Raw genomic sequence first — 15,105 nt, forward strand, 5'->3', positions numbered from 1 at the left:
GAGACTAGAAGCGCAGTCGCGGTCCATGTACCTGATTCCACCCTCAGAGCTGAACCACCAGTGCACTGTCACGGGGACACAGTTGGGTGTGTGTGTCGATGTTCTCAGCCCTCAATGCCCAGGGCACTGCTCACACACTTTAACTGAGCAGGAAAATTACTGGCTCAGCTGCTACCTGCGAGGGGAGGACAAGCTCCTCGGACCAGGAAGGTTCCCGCAGCAGCGACGGATCTGAAACTCTGTGCGTGTTTACGGAAGAAGAGGCGGCAGGGTATCGTGGGACCACAGGTGCCATTGATTCATGAGGAAGCGTGGAGTTTACGGGGAAAGTGATGTGTGACATTACTTGTACACGCTGACACGTCAGAAGGTCGTGAGTCTAGGCCAGGCCTTCTCAGTCGTGTGAGTGACGTTCTGGTCCGGATAATTCTAACTCTTTGTTGGGGGAGCGGGATCCGACCATCACATGTGTCCTACGGTCCTTGTCTCCTTGGCCTGTACCCACTGGTCCACTCCCTTCCTCACCCCCGCTGTGACGACCAAAAATGTCTCCTAACGTTGACAGATGTCCATGGGGGCAAAATCGTTCATACCCGACACCCCCCCCCCCGACACACACACCAGAACCACTGGTTTAGACGACACTATGGGAGGGACGTCGGCGCATTGGCCCTGGAGTGAGTTCCCCGTGGCCCCACAGGCTCCAGTCCTCTGGACGTTCGTAAGATGCTGTGTTGTCACCCAGTGAAGAAAAGTGTGGCTTGTCTGGCCTAAAAGAATGTTATTAATACCAATTCTCATTCTTTTAGGTGGAGGGGAGGGAGGGAGGGAGGGAAAAAGAGAGAGAAACTTTTATCTGTGGTATGCATTTGGCTATTTACCAAATAGACACTTAAGCCTAAAGCTTCTCCGAGAAAGCCAGTCCTTTCTTTCTACTGCTCAGAATGAACGATCTCTCCGACTGCCTTCCTTTACCTTCTAAGGACCAGAGAAAACGGAACTTCAGAACCGATGCTCTTCTGAGCGAGGCCTGGTTCTCGAACCCCGGGGCACGTGTGTGCGCAGAATACGCCCGAATGAGGGTCTTCAAAGGCACATTTGAGTTCCTTACCTGGATGATTGTTTATAATTCTTGTGAAAATTGCTCCTAAGACTTGCTGATACTGTCTGTTTAAAAGTTTAACAGAACACCTTATCATCACTGCTAATGCAGCTTCTGATTATGAATATCTCAGTAAAAAAAAACATAATTTTGTGTAAACGGTGGTGATTTAAACACAAACTTTTTCTCATCAAAAGGTTACTTTTAATTTGAAAGCACGTATCCGAACTGTAAATTATTCTTCAAACAGAACAGTACGTTTTTCAGTTTTACAAGTGCCTTTGGAAAGCGCACCCCCTGGGAAGTGAGCAGTTGGAGGGCCCTGGGGGAAAGGAACCTGCCCCCGCCGGCGGGGACGCAAACCGGTGTGTAGGCTGCTCAGAAAGGAGGCACAGACTAACCGTGCGACCCAGCAGTCCCTCTCTGGGTGTCCACCGGAAAGTTTAGAAAGCGCGTATTCGCAAAGATGTGTGCACCCTGTTGTTCACGGTGGCCCGGACCTGGAGATGCCCGAGTGTCCCTCTGCAGAGGACTGGGCTGGCGCATCTCTGCGGTGGAAAACCACTCAGCCGGAGAAGGACAGAGCACTGCCACTTGTGACGTCATGGGTGGACGCTGACAATGTCCTGCTGCGGGAATGAAATCAGTCAGATTAGGCCCCGAACCACGACATGTCACTCGCATGTGGAATGTAAAACAGGACAGACGACAGTGTGGGGGCCCCAGAGGGAGGGCGAGAGGGGGGTGAAGGGTAAAGGGGCCACCTGCGGTGACGAAGCCGCTTTGGCTCTGGGCGGTGGGCACACGGTGGGCTATGCAGACCGCGTGTTGTGGGAACGTGCACCCAAAGCCCGCGTGACCCCGTGAACCAGTGTCACCCCAGTAAAAATAAATTTAAAAATTTTTGAAGGTAACAGAGTGGAGACAGGTTAGGTGCAGGAATAGTAAAACAGCGAGTGCAGGGTTTGCTCAAACGCAGTGGAGGGATGGGGCCCTTCGCTGACGGACGTCCAGCCGCACAGTTGGCTGCCGAAGGTCTTTGCGCAGGAAGGAATTCCGTGACTCGGCCGGTCGGCCAGCGTTGGCGTCCGGTCTGCAAGTTCGAGAACCCTTGTGATTGGCTGCTTATGGCTGGCTTCTTGGTTAGCCATCCCCTTCGTTCATAGTGAATTTTGATATTCTAAGGATTCCTATTTTATTGTGAACAAAACTTTTATTTTATGGCAATATTTATAGACTCATTGTATTATAATGCAAGTTTTCCCTCCCATGAGCAGAAATCCTAATTTGCTGGTTATTTGTAAATGATATTTTTTAATCCTCACCCAAGGATGTATTTATTGATTTTAGAGGGAGAGGAGGGGAGGGAGAGAGAGAGAAACATTGATCAGTTGCCTCCCATACGGGCCCCAGCCAGGACCAAACTGCAACCTAGGCATGTGCCCTGACTGGGGATCGAACCCGCGACCTTCTGGTCTACGGAACGATGCTCCAACCTACTGAGCCACCCAGTCAGGGCCTGTGAATGGTATCTTTGATTCCTAGACCAACTTTATTCGAACAAGTCCTTGGATTATTCTACCAAGTTGATATTTCTCGGGGCAGAACTCCGACGTCCCTTCTCCACAGCCAGTTTTCTTGGTCAGCCCGCCTTTTCAGCCCACCTCCTCCTCTGCTTTGCTGCCACTCACGTGACAAAGAGGACAGTTGGCTGCCACCAGTGCTGCCCCCCTGCCCCACCGCCTCCTCTGCGTTCCCCTCGAAGCCATTCTCGCCCCCGGGGCTCTCCACGCGCCCACCGTCCGGGCCCCAAGTGCTCTCCCAGCCCGGGGTCCTCTGCCCCTCAGCCCAGGTCCTGCGGGTTCACCGTTCTCCCCTCATTTCTCTGAGGGTTTACCTGCGCTTTTCGTCCGCCCTCCTCACTGGAGTCCGAGCCTCACGGAAGGGGCTCCGCGGAACCGTCACCGTCGCTCTGCGTCAGGCGCACTCGGCGCTGTGTTCGCAGACACACGGGGCCACGTGCTCCCTGATGTCCCTCCTCCCAGTCCCGGGGCCCTGAGGCCACGCCGGCTTTCCTCCTCCCATCCTGTCTTTTTTTTCCTTTTGCAGTTAGATACATAAATGACGGTTTTTATATTAATTAGAGACAGTGGATCTGGCCCAGTTTTAGGGGGAACTGAGCAGTTGCCAAAGGACTGGACTAATTAAACCATGTACAAGTCAAGTACAAAAGCCACCTTTGTGCAACTAATCTGAAATAAATGAAAAGAAAGTGAGGAAAACAAGCATGGCTCTGTCTGTCTGTCTGTCTGTACCTCTCTCTCTTTCTTCCTCTTTTTTCTCTTCTTTGCGCCCTCCCTCTCTCCTTTCTTCCTTGACAGACATCGATGAAAATACTTTCTTAAAGTGCCTCCCGGGGCACAGCACCCAGAAACCAGACGTCATTCGCATGTTTCTTTTTACCTTAAAGTCTAGAAAATCCGGAACTTCCAGATCTTGCTGTTGCTGCTGCGAACAAAGATGCCTCTGAGCGTGTTGCTGACTCAGGTTTAAAAACCGTAACAGGTTAATCTAAAAATATCTGCAGGGAGTTCCCATTTAGCGCCTGCGTCCTAAAATCCCAGGTTAAAACTGACTCCCAGTCTCTTACCTGGTAGAATGGCTTCCCTGTCTCCATCTACCTTAACCCCTCTGTCCCAGCCATGGAATTTAACTTTGGGGAAAAAGGAAAACAGGAGAGGTTAAAGGGTGGTTTATTTGTGGCTTAAAAAAAAAACAATCAGATTAAAGCACTTCTGGGGTTTTTGCTTATTGTTTCTTCTCTTCTGTTTTTGTGGATCTCACCCACTTTTTAAGAGAGAACCCAAAACCCAACTCCAACGGCAGCCCTAGGTCGTTACCGGGCTGCGTCTCCCGGCAACGAGCCTGCCGCTGCGGCGCAGACAGGACTCAGAAACCGGCCTCGCCTCCCGGGCGTGAGGCAGCGGCGCTGAACCGGTTAATCTGCACGGTGCTCGGAGAACCTCCTGCTAGTGTTTCCCGGCCTGGTCTCCTCCCGCCTCCTCGGGGTGGGGGTGGGGCCGTCTGGCGCCACAAAAGGCATTAGGCTCCGGTTGGAGCGGAGACCTGCAGGCTGTTGGGTTTATTTTAAGAACGTGTTTGCAGAGATCTAACAAACGCGAGTGTCGCCCGGGGCGGTGAGGTCTCGCTGCACCAGGTGTTCGCCCGCTTTTTTTTCCCTCTCCCCGGAGGCGGGGGGTGGGTCTGGACAGATTTAACTCAGCTCTGGGCGAAGCCCTGTCTGTTTGTGTGAAAATAGAGGGCTGCTTTGTTGGGTGTTGCTTCTATTTGTTAACAGGGGAAACATAATAGAAAAGTGTCTCTGGGCTGCTTTAAAGAAAAATAATAAAGCCTTCCCCGAATTTAATATCTCTGTATATTATAATGTCGTATTATTTTAAACACACGATGTTTACGATCTTGTGCGGAGGAACCGCACCGCAGGCCAGTCTGCAGCCGCCGCGGCCGCAGCAGCCGGGACCGAGAGCGAGTGTCTCCGGGAATGAGCTCGTCCGCGGGCTGCCCTGTCGTCTGCCTCAAACGGCAGCCTTTCTGGCCCCGGTGCAACGGGGCCGCGACACACGCGTGGTCCCGGCTTTGTTCTTGTCTGAAATGCTTGGAGTTCGTACTGGTCCTGTCCACCTACGTGATTCTTCTTTCCCCTCCCCACTGGAAAATTTTCCTTTAATTTTCACCCAAGAATATTTTGTGTTGATTCGAGAGGAAGAGTGATAGGAAGAGGAAAACATTGATGTGAGAGAAACATCTGTGGGTTGCCTCCGGGACCCGCCCCAAGTGGAGATCGAACCCACAGCCGCCTGAGCCCACCCGGCCAGGGCTGGAGAACAACCGTTGCGGAGACCCCACCAGCTAATCAGTCTGTTCCGGACACCAAGCTCCTTCTCCTCTGCGACTGGCTCTTGGCCAGCGGTCGGTCCCCTGGGCGCCCTCGGCCCTGCGGTCTGGAAGCGGCCAAGACCGACCAGGAGGCAGCAGCGCTGGTGCTTGGTCCCCAGCAGCGGGGCACACCTGTCACCTTTCGAATCAGCTGTGTCCTTGTTTAAGAGACACTCTTGCGCGTCCACCTCCCGGGACGAGCGTGCACAGCGCCCACACTGCGGCCTCCCAGGGGCCGAGCGCGCTTCTCCCACTCGCGCTCACGGCTACTGTGCACGTGGCAGCTCGGCGTCCCGTGGGGATCGGTTGCCTCGCCCCTGGTCCCCGGCCCAGACACACCTGACCCCTCCTCCCCGGCCTGCACACGACCGCGAGGCTCTCGGGCCGGGGGATCCCAGCGTCTGCAGACACCACACCAAGTTAGGACACAGTTAAACCCAGGCCGGTGAAGAAGTGACGTTTAAGCCCTAGGTTAGGAGGCACAAACCCAGGGTCTTCCCTTTTCCTTTTTGAAACGGGCTGAGAATGACACATTCCTGCTTTTCTTCCTTTCTGGTTTTTCACAGGACAGGACGGGGCGGGCCTGGGGGCGCCGCAGGCCCCGACTCGCCGGCTCTGACCCAGCAGCGGCCGGAAGGCGCGCCACCTGGGAGAAGCGGTCTCCTTCCAGCTGCCCTGATTTTGGGGCTCTGACCCCAAATTCACTCATAAAGCAGGAGGGTCTTCCCCCTTCGCCTGTGTGATTTGTTTTCTATCCTTCAGTCTCCAGCAGGTAGAAACTGCCCTGTGCTCGGATCGCCGTTCGCTTCTGTCCAGCAGACAGCACACGGTATTCATGCACGAAGGGACAGCGGGTGACCGGGCCGCGTCCCCCCCACACAGAACGTCGCCCTGGCTGGAGCAATCTGATTACTTAGGGGAAGTGCAGGAGGGGCAGTGGCAGGCTGCCCCTGAGTCCCAGGTCCGGCCGTCACACCCTCCAGCACTGGGAGCGAAGTCTCTGAACCTGACCGTCTCTGAATCCTCCCACGCGGGGGGGGGGGGGGGGTTCGAGACACACTGAGATGACAGCCGGGGCCACGTGGCCACCACGGCCACTTGTGCCCCGCCCGTCCCCGAGCTCGGTCGGCCCCCAGGCGGTGCTGGGGTTCAGCCAGTTTACACCGGGGCTGTGGAGGGGTCGCTGTCAGGGACTCTGGACGGGCCGGCCCCTGCGCTGCGCCGTTCTGGCCGGTCAGAGCCTCCCCAGCAGAGGTGGGCTCCGCAGTCATGGGAGCGGAGCCCACTCCCATGGTGTCGCCCCCGCTCTGCCCAGAACCCGGGTCGCTGGGCCCACCTCCCCCTTTGCAGGCCCCTGCCTGCCTGCCGGTGCCCAGGGGAGCCACCAGGCGTGGGTGCCGCAGCTGTGCCAGGCTCTTTCCCCGCATCCAACGTTGACACAAGAGGTTTCTGGAGAGCACCGCTGCGGGCCAGCGTGAGACAGGACGGCCACGGCCAAGCATCTCTTCGGACTTCTCCTGCCCGCATTCCCGGTCCCTCCCCAGGAGCCCGGGCAGAGGCAGAGAGGAGGAGGCCGCCGTGCTCCGAGTCCCCGCGTGGCTCTGCCGGATCCCACTTTATGGAGTCCACGTGCTCCTGCCGGACACGTCCATCCAGGACAAGGCGCAGGCTCTCTCTAGAGACCCTGGCAGCATGGCAAAACCAGCTTCTGAGAGGCCTGTACTCTAGTTCTCAAAAAAAAGCAAAAAGAGGCATAAATCCCAGGTGTGGGCCGCCGAGACCCTAGCAGGGGTGTCAAAGTCATTTTCACCGGGGGCCACCTCAGCCTTGTGGTTGAAAGGCTGGTTGTAATTTAGGACTGTGTAAATGCTCCTTAACAGTAAAGGGAGAGCTCGGTGCTGCCGCCAGGTAGGAACCAGGTGCTGGACCAGGTAAAACAGGTGGAGAGCCAGGCTCGGCCCGAGGGCCTTGTGTCTGCCCCGTGCGTTGGATCAGAGGCGGTTCTGCATCAGAGCTCACCCGTGTGTATCTTCCTTTTCCAGGTTAAAAACTGGCCTGTACATTCCCTGGGTTCATTCTGATTACGCAGCAGCCCGTGGGCCTTTGTCCACAACTGTAGAGTCTGGGACAGACGGCGGGGGTCGGCGGGCAGGGGACCCGAGGGGTCCCCTCGGCTCACGCTCCGGGGCAGATGCGGGGAAGGGCTGATAGAAGTGGGGGAAGCTGTGGAGGAAGAACATCTTTCCACTTCCCGGGCTCTGCACTGTCTCGTCCCTAGAGATGAGCTTAGTGTGACTCACATCAAGTGACCGATTTTCCTTACTTGCTGGAGTGAGAGTCTGTAAAATTAACGGCTCCCAGGGTCAGGTTCTGCGGAGGCCGCTGGCCTGACCTTTCCTTAACCGATCAGGTCGTGGCCTTGTTTCACCTGCGTCTCTAGGTAAAGACACCTGGTCTGATGCACGTTGTTGACTCCTTGGCATTGAACTCCCCGCCAGCCGCACTGCCGCTTCTGCCCGGACGGGCTTCCCGGCCACCTGCAGGCTCTCTGCGTGGGAGGCGGGAGGCGAGTCTTCCTGCTTAGGAGCGCCCGGCGGCACCTTGCCATCAAGATCGGACCACCTGTCAATCAGCAAAATCACAGGAGGAGACACCAGGATGTGGGAAATGAGCACCAACTGGACTGTGGACAGTGTGTCAGAACGAGCGCCGGCTCGGGAAGGCGGAGCTGCGGGCGGGCGATGCTCATTTTTCACGGGCGCTCTGCGCCGCCCGCAAACGAAGACCAAGCCCCAGGGGTGTTGCTTCTGTGGTGGCAGACACTCCGCCGCAAGGAGGCCCGGGAACGATGCGGCCTCGCTGCGCCCCCTCCCGCCAAGCAGGCGAGTGGGTCCAGTCTCCGGAGCCTCGTGGACAAATGCCCCGCACACCCGTGCGTTGGTGCATCTGCAGTAGAGTCGTGTCCCTCAGGAGCGAAAGCGTGTCGCAGAGTCGGGCGGCTGCCACGCCTCCACCTCTAAGGTGAGCGCGGCGTCCCTGTGGGCTGCACCTGCCGCACGACCTTACCTGGCAACGTCAGGTTCAGAGCCTGCGGAAGAAGAGCGGGCACAGGCGCTCACACCGCGCGCGTCCGGTTCCCGGGTATGGTCGCCCCGCCCGTGCCTGCAGGTGGGAGAGGGCGGCCGGGCCTGCCCGGTCCGAGCCCCGGAGCCCGGCCCCCCGTGCCGTTCCTCCTCTGCTGGTGTGTGGCGCCCAGGACGGCGGATTAGCTGCGCACCGGACAGAGGAAGAAAGCGACCCCTCGGTTATCAGAAGTCCAGGCTCGGCTGGTTGGGCGCGTCCCCTGCGCCGAAAGGTTACAGGTTCGGTCCCCAGTCAGGGCGTGTATGGGAGACACCGACTGATATTTCTCTCTCAGAACAGTGAAAAGTGGCCTTGGGGGATGATTTTTTTTAAAGGTTGTATTGCCAGCAGCTTTGGAATAGCTTACGGTAAAAGAACCACCGGAATTATTAAGTGTCTACATAAAACCATGGAAGCTACCGACAGGCTCCCTGGGCCCGCGTCCCAGCCCCCCCACCAGCCCACGAAGCCGGCCCTCAGGTCAGGATGAAAGGAGAAGGAAATCGGGTTCAGCGACCCTCCGGAGCTCCCGCAGGATCGGATTGCTCGCGTTTCCTTTCTGCGGATTTCTTATCTCTGTGCTCGAAGCTAATCTTCCAGGAACAACTCTGCCCCCCCCTCCCATGAAACACTATCTCTTCCCAACCAAACAGGTCTTTGGTCCTCAGGGTACGGCGCCCCCACCCGCCCTCCTCCCTGGGGGTTCCCACGGCTCCGAGTCCAGGGCCTCTCTCCCTCCACGGCTTCTGTCCCCGTCTCGCACAGACGTGTCACCCGCGTGCCGGTCCCATCTCCAGTCACACGTCTGCTCCTGGAGGCGGAGGGAGGCGTGTTTGAGAGTCCAGCTGGCTTCAGCGGACCCCCAGGTTTGCAACAGGCTGAAAAACTCGCCTGACTTGCAGGGCGAGGGACAGAGTCCCGTGGGGAAGACTCTGGGGCAAAGCCAAACTGAGAAGGACCCCCTCGGCCCTGGCCACTGTGGCTCAGTTGGCCCAGCTTCGGTGAAAGGTCACCGGTTCGATTCCGATCAGGTCGGGGCTGTGCTTGGGTGGCCAGTTCCTCCCAGTTCTGTCTCCCTCTCTTTCCCCGCCACACTCCTCTCTCTAAAAAAAAGTAAATAAATAAAATCTTTCTTTGAAAAAAGATGATCCTAGCACAGAAATGGCAAGAAAATGCATCCCATATTTTAACTTGAATTTTTGATCCTGACCACAGTCAGTACCAAGGCTGATAGTAGCCCTGCTTGCTAACTACTCTCCTTGCCTAAGAGAACAAACTGTTTAAAAATAAAATTATATCATTTTACCCGTAAATGAGGTGATCTTGCTATCTTAATCTTTTTCGATATAACTATTCCTATTGCTGACCCAGAGGATGAGATTCAGCTCTTCAAATAGCTGTGCCTTGCGTTCCCAGCTCAGCTTCCAGGCTGAACTTTATTCCAGGCAAATGGAGTTTTAGCCAGAATGTTCTATTGAAAACTACCTTTTCCTCAAGAAAAAAGAAATGTGTCAAAACAATTTTGGACTTAAAAAATCGTCAACGCTAAGTGGACGCCCGAAGTGACCGTTGTCTCCGGGGACATCGGACAGCCCTGCGTTCTCAGGGACAGCCAGCGGAAGGTTGTGAGCCTTTGCTGTTCTGAAAGAAACCAAAGAAGGAACCTGTTTCATTTCACCGAAAAGGGACTGAAGAGCCCGGCAGGCCAGCCGGAAAAGTCCAGAAGGTTTTCGTGAAAACCTTAATGGAGTCAGAGGTGGGGGTTTGGGCCAAAGCGTTGGGGAGTGTGCTCATCAGCTGTCGGGCACCTGTCCTGTGAGCTGACAGCACAAGTCACAGGCTTTAATTTGTTTGCAGGGGGACGTCGAGACTGCATTCCTGTGCTTCGTGGGTGACAGAATCTACTTGAGAAAGGCAAAGAATCACACTGAAGGAAAATCTTTTTTTTTTAAGTTGCTTAACTTGATCTAAAATGTCACAGTAAGCTGGAGCCGTTGTCATTTAAAGTAAAAAGTTGTTGTTCCCGTGTAATCGAGGTTTCAGGGGAGTTTACACGGTGTGTAATAAGCGAAGCCATAATGTGTCTTTCTTCCCAGGAAAGGCACAGTTCCACTGTGTCGAGTCAGTTTCGGGAGGAGTCACGAAAAACCCCGTCTCCGCTCCTCCGTGCCCCACGTGGCTTTTCCTGCCTCATCGCCGGCACCCAAGATTTTCTACATTCTGAAACACAACGGGATTCGTGTGTGTGCGAATCAGACATGATGTCTTACAGACTTCTATTCAGAGTTAAGCTCTATACACTTGACTTTATTTTCTCTAGTAAGCAGCAACCACTTCAAAATCTCCGACTCAGAGTGCATGCTAAGCGTCTAACACAACCCCCGCGGAGCAGGCCGCTGTCTGGCAAAGCGCAGTTTCTCGGAACTGCTGCTGAATTTTATCTCAAATGAAATCTCAAAGTGCCGGACGCAGGAAATCCTGGCTGCGCAGTGCAGGCATGCGCCACTCGAAACCCCCGATTAAGCAGTAACCTGGCACCCTTCTCCGTCCAGCATGTCGGTGCCAACTGCAAAAATAGTTGCTGAATTTTTTTAATCTGCAAAGAGATGAAATGGGCCTAAAACCGTCCGCTTTGTCACCAGTAACCCCCCGCGGTGTCACGGGGGTAGACACAAATTCCAGCCGTCACGTTTACAGGCAGCCCCTTAACAGCTTTCCCACAGTGTCCAGGAATAAACGCAAGTATGCAAGACGTCTCAGAAAGGGTGGCGTCAAAGGAGACTGCGTCTTGAAAGAGCTGCGCTCCATCCGTCCACGGGCATCCGCACCCCAGGGCGAGGGCGCGCCCCACCCCCCCCCGCAGTGCCTTCAGCCGGCGCATGCGCAGGCCCACCCCCTTTAGCAGGCGCCGGTCCTGCAGGCGGCCTGCGTGCGCCCCAGGTCACAACGGCAGGCGGGGCGAGCCCGCGAAAGCGCAAACACGTGTGGGCTTCGAGGCCATGGGAAGCGCTGCAGAGAAAAGTAAAGCGGGTGAATCCGCATGAAGGCGCTGGATGGGGCTGGGCTGGCACTGGGGCGCCCTGTTCCTCACAGTGTCCACTCCTCACAGTGTCCAGGGAAGAAGGCCTTGGCACTCAAATTTTTTTTTAAGATTTTATTTTTAGACAGAGGGGAAAGGAGGGAGAGTCGGAGAAACATCAATGTGTGGTTGACTCTAGAGCGCCCCCTACTGGGGACCTGGTGCACAGCCCAGGCCTGTGCCCTGACTGGGAATCAAACTGGTGACCCTTTGGTTTACAGGCCGGCATTCCACCCACTGACCCACACCAGCCAGGCCTGGACTCTATATTCTTAAAACACGTGCTCTCTAGAAGGGTGATAATTTATGGAATATTGCAGGAAAGGGTGAGAGTCAAGTAGTATAATTAGCTAAAAAGTGTCCAAATTTAGAGAAATAGAGAAAGTATAGGCTAAGTGATCTCTTACTGTTGGATGCAGGGGAAAGGAAATAGGAGTAAAGTACACAAAACTATAAAATAAAATGTATTCGTTGGACACAGGAGTTACTGAATGGGCCAGAAGTTACTAGTCACACGTCAAATAAAACTGTAGTGTGTGCTTTGTTTGTGAAAGCTGAAACTTATGAAAAAAGGAATGAAATGCCGTGGCCGGGGGGCTCAGTTCATTGGAGTGTCGTCCTGTGCACCAAAAGGCTGTGGGTTCGACCCCCGGTCAGGGCACAGACTCAGGTTTTGGGTTTGATCTCTGGTGGGGGCTCGTACAGGGGGGCAACTGAACGATGGTTCTTTCTCATGTCAGTGTTCTCTCTCTCCCCCCTCTCCCCCTAAGATCAATAGACATATAAACATATATGTTTATAAATATAAAACATGAAAAAGGAATAAACCGAGATAGCTAGCTACTTGACTACTAAAAATCACACTTTTTCCATAGGTTTCTTCGGTCAGAAAGTGAGTAGTCCCGGTGCGTCCCAGGAACTCGGGGGGCCGTGAAGACCAGAACGGTGGATGCGCCCGGGTGCTCAGTCAGTCAGAAGGAGACACACTCCTGCAGATAAAGAATTAACAATTCACTCCGATTGGAAATAGAGAAGCACACACAGCAATAAACAAGAAAACCAGTGTCCCTACAGAATCTCAGCCGTCTGGGGCTCCCGTTAGGTCTTTAGAACATATGAATGGTCCGCTCCAAATCGCTGCAACTTTTATTTTTAAAACTTCCAACAAAGTGGAGCACGTCCCCCTTCTTTGTTCACTCGCTACCACGGTTCCCCTCCGACAGCTGGGTGTCGGTTTACTAACGTCTTCCCCTCTCCCTGTCTCCTCTCTCGTTTCTTCTTGTCCCCTGTAGCTCCCTCGGAAGAGAGGAAGCTGGAATCCAAATTGGGCTTCTTGCCTGTGTTTATTATTTGGGCTTTTCCCCACCCTGTTACAGAAAGACTTGAAAGAAGTTCCTGGTGTCTGCTCCACACACCTCGCCTTGCCCTAAATAATTGCTGTGGATCAAAGGAAGTGGGGGGGGGTGCGGAGTGATCAGCTGATAAGGCGCCTCCTTTGGTTCACCTGGCGGAGCAGCCTCACATCAGAGGGATGCCACACAAGGGCTGTTTTCTCCCGACGGGCAGCGGCTCCCCCTTCGTGGGGAAGGTGGGGGGAGCTTTATCTTCAGAGCAGAATGGAGTCGGTGAAAAGAGCTGTTTGTTTGTTCTACGGAATGGAGTGGAATCTAGTGGAGAAGGGAGGTGGAGACGGGATATTTGCTTTTTCTTAAGTGGGTATAATGAAAGCCTTCCACCCAATTGCTCAGCGAACCAGAAAAAGTTAATTTGCGGAGTTGGGGCTGTGTTTTAACAGCGCAGACCAGCCTTGCAGCCTTCTCTGTAGACACAGCTGCTCCCTAGCGGCACCTTGTGGCACGTAGGTCACCCTGCACCTCGGCTGCCTGAGTTGATGAGGAACCTGAGTTGTTGCTTTCTTCCTCCTTGCGGATTTCTCCTCTTAAAAATCAAGGGATTTTCGTGAATAAGTGTGTCAGTTATGTGTTTCTGGGTGACAGTCGCTGAACACCAGGCTGCACCTCCATGTGCAGAGTCCGGAGTTGTGTACCAAACGAGCAGCTGCAGTGACCTGTAAGGTGGCGTCACTCGGGTGTGGGCGGTTTTCCAGCCGGTTCACTCACCTCTGGTCCCTCTGCCCCTGCTTTCTAGGCGGGAACAAGGTGACCAGGCAGCGTTTCCACCTGAGCTGGGCCTGGATCTCCTTCGAGAAGGACTATTACCTGGTCAACGAGGACGCCAAGTTCCTGGATGTCGTGCTCCGGCGCAGAGGTTACTTGGGAGAGACTTCGTTCATCAGTAAGTTTCACGCCCACTCCCGTCACAGAAGCACGTGTTCCAGCAAAAGTTCCCAGTCGTCTGATGACTCGAAGGTGTTTAGGTCGCTGCTGCAGTTTTCAAGCTTCGGGAGATGTTGGCTTCGAATTGGCCTGTAATTAGCTAAAGAAAACGGGCCAGAGGTTTTGCGTCAGGATGCAGTCACCCAGACAAAAGGCTGTAAAAACAGGAAATGTGAACAAAAATATGTAGTCTGCAAACCCACACAGGGTCTCTCTGCTGATAGACGGTAACTTTGCAGAACCAGCAACAATCACTGGTAAGTTTTTTAAAAATTTAAAGTCACTAGATCTGAAAGAGGTGTAATTATGTAGGCAATTAAGTAGTTTATCCAGAAGGTAAAAGTCTGTCCTCGAACAGCACAGGTGAAGGCCACCTTAATGGTAAACAGACTATTCCGCGACCTGTTAGGGGCGCGGGCCAGCGACGTGCAAAAGCCTTGGGGAGAAGCTGCCTTCGCCCAGCGGGAAAAGGCTGAGACCGGGTCTTGCGATTCCGTGCAGGTATCGGCACCAGGGACGGGACGGCGGAGAAAGACAGGGACTTCAAGGGCAAAGCGCAGAAGCAAGTGCAGTTCAACCCGGGCCAGACGCGGGCCGCCTGGCGCGTGCGCCTGCTGAGCGACGGGGCGCACGAGCGCTCGGAGACGTTCCAGGTGGTGCTGTCGGAGCCCGTGCTGGCCGCCCTGGAGCCGCCCGCCGCCGCCACGGTGGAGATCGTGGACCCCGGGGACGGTAAGGAGCGGGCTGCTGCGGGGGTGGGGCTCCTATGACCGATACTCTGTTAGGAAAGTTTTGTATCGATGTTTGGGCTTTGCGCGGAGAGCCATTCCCGGGCTGGGGTTTCCGAATTCTCAGCTGTGCTACCGGGAGAGGGAGCCCGAAATCAATGAAGGGACGTCATTGTTTTCATGTACATGAACGATAAATAAGCATGGGATCGTTGAGTTCTTTCTCTTACTACAGTTTTATCGATGAGAACTAGCATTTTTCTTCAATTAATTCCTTACTTTTAAAGTCTCTTAATTGTCTTTAAAAACTGTGCTTTAGATAAATAGTGTACGAATGGGATCGCTCCGGGGCGGATTTGTTCCGCACATTACACGCAATTATTCCAGTTGCCCTCAGTCCCCGGCCCAGAGATTTCCATTTTGCTGTATGTTTCCAGATCTGTTCCGTAAATGCCCCTCCCACCCACAGTCCCCCTCCTGGGTGTTTTGCTCTTCATTTCTGATAGATTGCATTTGCTTGTCAGTGCACACCCTTGGCTGCTGTTGCTAAAAGTAAACTCCACTGCTTTTACGTGTAACTCGACCTGTGCCTCCCTCCTCCTGCCCCACGTCTACAGTCTTGGCTTGTCTCATTGCAGCTGGGGGGGGGCGGGGGGGAGGTTGCGTGGCTTTTGAAGGCTGGTATTTATAAAAAGCTTGGAAAGACTCCTCCAAAGCTGAAATCCTGTCAGAAGCCAGACATGAGTTTCTTTTCTGCTGCCAGCCTGCTTCATGTTGCTG

The 15,105-nt window shown here is 54.5% G+C and overlaps 1 protein-coding gene across 2 annotated transcripts in view; it reads left to right on the forward strand.

Moving 5' to 3' along the window:
* The window catches only part of FREM2 (FRAS1 related extracellular matrix 2), a 101,024-nt gene that overhangs the window by 33,852 nt on the left and 52,067 nt on the right, over positions 1-15,105 (forward strand). For both annotated transcript variants that reach the window (XM_053665564.1, XM_053665565.1), the window contains exons 3-4: positions 13,410-13,556; positions 14,099-14,329. In XM_053665564.1, coding sequence (XP_053521539.1) covers positions 13,410-13,556; positions 14,099-14,329 — 378 coding nt within the window. The remainder of the gene's footprint in view (positions 1-13,409; positions 13,557-14,098; positions 14,330-15,105) is intronic.

Source organism: Artibeus jamaicensis, unplaced genomic scaffold (genome assembly GCF_021234435.1).
Source record: "Artibeus jamaicensis isolate MK-2021 breed Jamaican fruit bat unplaced genomic scaffold, CSHL_Jam_final contig_415, whole genome shotgun sequence".
Lineage (NCBI taxonomy): Eukaryota > Metazoa > Chordata > Mammalia > Chiroptera > Phyllostomidae > Artibeus > Artibeus jamaicensis.